The sequence below is a fragment of the Nicotiana tomentosiformis genome, chromosome 2, assembly GCF_000390325.3.
Source record: "Nicotiana tomentosiformis chromosome 2, ASM39032v3, whole genome shotgun sequence".
Taxonomy (NCBI): Eukaryota; Viridiplantae; Streptophyta; class Magnoliopsida; order Solanales; family Solanaceae; genus Nicotiana; species Nicotiana tomentosiformis.
The window spans coordinates 163282261-163287462 of record NC_090813.1 but is presented as its reverse complement, the minus strand read 5'-3'; the positions used below and the strand labels follow the sequence as shown (position 1 = coordinate 163287462).

Genomic DNA, 5202 nt, shown 5'->3' with positions numbered 1-5202 from the left:
GGTCTTGAAAATTTGGAGCTTTTGGTTGAGAATTCCTTACCCATTTATGTTCAATTCCTCATTTCCTTGCTTTTTATTTAATATCTAAGTGTGTAATATTTTTTCCAGCATTTAAATTTTGTTTATGGGAATATTCATATTTAAAGTGTGGATTAAATATCTTGTTGTGCTTATGTATTGAATGATTTTTATTTATTATGAAGTTAGTTATTGTTTCTTTAATTATTCTTGTTCTTTAATGTTTCCAAAGGGATTAGCTAACCCTAGGACTCACCCATTCACTTCGAAAGATTAATTAACAAAAACTTGAGGCGTTAACCCTCACTTTATAGATTCTACCTAGGAATAGGATTGAACAACTTATAGCCATATTCGGGTGTGCTTAATCTCTTAATTGTTTTAGGGATAATTCAATTAGGAAGTCTTTTTAGTTTTCCGAATAAGCTAACATAGAATTATTACCCGAGGCTAATTAACATAAACTCGCTCATATTTGTAAAATCGTGAAATATATAGGATCATTACTTGAGTGTAATTTCCAATGCATCCATGCTTGAAGCCATTGATCATTTTACTTGCTTTCTAGGTTATTTTATATTTTCGCAATTAGTTATAAATATTTATCAAAACCTTTCTAAGTGTTTGGCTTAGCATAATAAATGATAATTCTCTTACACGCCTAATTGCCTGCATACTGTTCTCTGTGGGATTCGACCTCGACTCATAGTTGGGTAAATTATATTACATACGACCATGTCCATTTACTCTTTAGTAGTGGATTTGGATGTCATAAAAATTGGCACTGTTGCCGTGGAATAATTTGGCGTATTTAGGTTGTTTGAGAAATAAGTGTATGTGCTTTGGTCCAAACTTGTGAATATTTTGTGTGATTAATTTCGTATAGGTCTCCTATAGGATGGTTCGATGTTGGGGAAACTAAGCTAGTTGGACCAGAGTTGGTACAACAGGCAATCGAGAAGATTAAGCTTATACAGGAAAGGCTATTAGCAGCTCAAAGTCGTCAGAAGTCTTATGCGGATAATCGACGACGAGACTTAGAGTTTCAGGTTGACGATTGGGTATTCCTAAAGGTATCACCAATGAAAGGCGTTATGAGGTTTGCTAAGAAAGGAAAAATTAGCCCTCGATACATTGGACCATATAAAATCACACGCAAGATAGTCCAGGTAGCATATGAGTTAGACTTGCCTTCTGACTTGGAGTCTGTGCATCTAGTCTTTCATGTGTCTAAGCTTTGTAAATATATCGGAGATCCTTCTAGAATCGTGTCAGTTGACGATGTTCATGTCACAGAGCAGCTATCATATGAGGAAACTTCCATTGTTATACTAGATAGACAGGTTCAAAGATTGAGGACTAAAGACGTAGCTTCGGTAAAAGTACTTTGGAGAAATAATAATGTGGAAGAAATGACTTGGGAAGCCGAAGAAGACATGAAGTCTAGATATCCTTACTTGTTTCCTCTTCCAAAGAAGGATCTGACTGAGGCATCACAGCCTTAAGGTACGTATATGGATTATTGTGTTAGTTATTATCATTGGTCATGTGAGGCCATTGTCGTTATTGATGATTGTGGTCCTAGGTGGCATTGAGTTATTGATTTTTCTACAGGAAGGATTAATAGTAGTACTATTAAAAAGGCGACTTTGTCAAAATTTATATAGATCCCGGGGAGTTACACATTCGAGGATGAATGTTTCTAAGGGGAAAAGGATGTTACATTTCGCGTTTTCGTACGTTAAAGTTTCGTCGTAAGTTATTCGACACAGACTCGGGGATGAGATTATTTTTCAGGTTATTTTGAGGTTATAAGCATTTATGCTAATTATAACAAGTGATAAGTAAATTCGTGAAGGTTAAAGGGTAAACGAATCAAAGAAAATGATTTTCGTTGAAGGTTGTCATTTTGAGATAAAATACGGTCCAAGCTATAATACCCTGTATTTATGGACTAGTGCCATACAAGGTACCGCATGACCATGATAGTAGGGTGTATAAAGTGTATTAAAAGTGATTAGTATTTTAAGTAATTTGAGATAATTCTTAGTTATGTGGGTAATTGATTAATTGTGGGGATAATTATGGTATTAAATAGGATTAAGTGTATAAAGATTTTTGTTGGGGCTGCCACATGGCATTAAGCTAGGCCAAGGTGGCACCAATGTGCATGATGAGTCATAACACATGAGGTGCCTTGCTTACACGTAAAAGTTTTTTGGATAATTACCTTTGTTTGGGTTCTTTATTAGTAATGTAACTTGGAGAATAGGAAATAAGTTATGGCATGCTTGCCACTTTAGAGTTTAGACCAGAAACGATGGTGTTGATTAATAGGTTTAGTTGTTATTCATCATTGCAAGCGACATCTTTCAATGGAGTGAATATTAGTCAGATAAGAAATAACGTGATATGATATCAAGAATATCATACAGATTTTCCCCTACTTCGATCCGCCATTACGTGTTTTGTCGCAGTGTTAGAGGGATTGTCAAGAGAATCGGCTCAGGTATGTTAAGGCTATCCCTCTTTCTTTTTGGCATGATTCATACTATACAAACGAAACGACCAAAGGAACAGCTTTCATAAATGACTCTATTCATAGAAGTACTAGGGGTACCTATGTTCTTGATTCCCCATGTGAATTATTATTATATCTTCTATTCATGGGTTTCAGAAAAATACGTAGTTGATATAGTTTATCCGAAAGGCATATTGATCTTATGACATTCCGAGAAAATCTTATTAACGTATTTCGCATGCATTTCGTTCATTTATATATGTACATTGACCCATGACCAGATGGTGTTATATACACGTATATTATATGTATATGGGATATGGGAAAAGGTTACGGCGTTATATACGTACCACCACCTGATCAGCTGGTATATGTTGATAATTTTTCCCACAGTGGACGCGATGATATGATGGGATGCCCTTAGAGGCTTGATGATGTTATGTACACCTATACCTATGCATGATATGATATTTATACGCACGTGCATAACATTATAAATGTTTCAGGATTCACAAAGTTATTTAGACCTACAGGAGGAATTCCTTACTCCATGTTTCATCTATGTCTTTTATGTATTGATTTTCATGCCTTACATACTCAGTACATTATTCGTACTGATGCCCCTATTTCCCGGGGCCTGCGTTATATGCCCGCAGGTGCAGGTAGACAGGCTAACGGTCCCCCTTTTTAGGATCCTTAATCAGCGAGAGTTGGTGTGCTCCATTTGATCCGGAGCTGCTTGAGTTTTGGTACGATGTGTTTGTATACATGTATGGGTATGACGGGGCCCAGTCCCATACCTTCTACAGTTGTACACTCTATTAGAGGTCTGTAGACAGTCATGTATAGTTAGATAGTATATGGCCTTGTCGGCTTCCAGTTTTGGATATATAGTTATCTATAGCAGCCTTATCGGCTTGCCCTACCGTATTCTATATATATATATATATATATATATATATATATATATATATATATATATATATATATATATATATATATATATATATATGTGTGTGTGTGTGTGTGTGTGTGTGTGTGTGTGTGTGTATATGTCTTTTGGACATGTTTTTCCTCACGTATGTTATTCACATAATTCAGCAGTTTATTGACAAATATTATACATGATCTTCCCTTAATTCATGTTTATATCTTAAACGCATGCTTAGGGGTGTTCGACAGGTAGGACTCGGGAACTCGTCATGGCCCATTGGTTTAGGTCGTGAAAAAAGTTGTATCAGATTTTATTGCGTGTGGATTAGGATCCTTCTCTCATGACTAGCCCAACTGTCTTTCTCTTTTGGTGGCATATGTGCATGTTTAATTGTGATACCGTTGATGTGGAGCATAAATGTGGAAGATTTATTCTATTTTGTGATCCTTTATGTCTATTCATGTATCCTTACATGATGTATTCATGCATATCCTCTGTATATGCTCATTAGATATATTATTTACATGTATTAGACTTGATTAGTTGAGATAGAGTATTTTCGGGTATCATGCTCTATCTATGCATACCTTATTATACTGCTTCTATGCATTTGTTCTCTATTACACTTGTTTGTTATGACTGAGCAAGTTTATTAACAAGTATTTTTTGATAAACCCTCGCCACTAATTCATTGGAAAAGTCAATGATACTGATGAGGTACGTGTTGGTGTACTCATACTGTACTTGCTGTATATTTTGTGTCGATTCTGGCCCTGGCACCAGTGGAGCACCTGAGGGAGAATAGTAGGTGGTCTGCGACTTAATGGTCATGAGCTATTTTGCTTATATCACAACTATTGGAGTTACCTTCTATCTTTTCTTATTATTGTTCTTTATTTTGGATAATATCATGTTCCTTAGAGCTCATGACTCTATATTACCAGTCCTGGGGGTATTTTGAGATAATTTCATGATGTCTTTCACTTTATTCAACTTTTATTGATATTACGAATGTTAGACCTTATTGAGTATTGTCTCGTCTTATTGTTGTTTATTATAATGGTTCGCCTAGCTGTTGGGTTAGATGTCATCATGGCCTTGGTGAAAGTTTGATCATGACATCGGGCTAACTTTTTTAGAAAGCGAGAACCTTGCCTGGGGCATGTTTGCCTTGCCAGCACGTATGGTTCAAGACATTTATGTACTTGAACACATAGTTTTGATGAGATGAGGTCGTTGGACCTAGAATATGTGCTATCGAACTTGATTGCGGTATATTTGGAAGGATAATGTCACTGATCGACTTAGAAATTGGATATAGTTCTTGCCGAAGGAGGGAGAGCCCCATGACTTGTTGATCTGATGAGTGGTTATGAGTTTCTACGTGTTTTTTTCATCATCGGCAGTGTATGTAGGTTTTGAATGAGGTTTTATTTTATATGAGGTTTATCACCGGTATCGGGTTTGTTTTTAAGAAGCTACGGTGATTAGAACTTATTGCTATGAGTGTGCGAGTTTTGTGGTATATCATGTGATTTCATCTTGGGTTATGGTTATGGCTTGATACAGCTTGTTCAGACTTATACAGGGTGTAGACGCAAGATTCGGGTCTGGTAATGGATTTCGGATGTTGGAAATTAGGTTCTAAAGTTTACGGACTAAGATTGAAGTAATGATCTTCAGTTTTGTGGTGTTGTCATGCTTACATGGATTGGGGTGACGTGGGATC

At 36.2% G+C, this 5202-nt stretch overlaps 1 protein-coding gene across 1 annotated transcript; it reads left to right on the top strand.

Moving 5' to 3' along the window:
- Positions 1-1100: 1100 nt before the first annotated feature.
- Positions 1101-1523, top strand: LOC138905980 (uncharacterized). The gene has a single exon (XM_070194494.1). The coding sequence runs from the start codon at positions 1101-1103 to the stop codon at positions 1521-1523; it is 423 nt and encodes a 140-aa protein (XP_070050595.1).
- Positions 1524-5202: the final 3679 nt, after the last annotated feature.

What these genes read in the sequence shown, in the direction of transcription:
- LOC138905980 (XM_070194494.1), top strand. Translation starts at nt 1,101, where the DNA reads ATGAAAGGCGTTATGAGGTTTGCTAAGAAAGGAAAAATTAGCCCTCGA.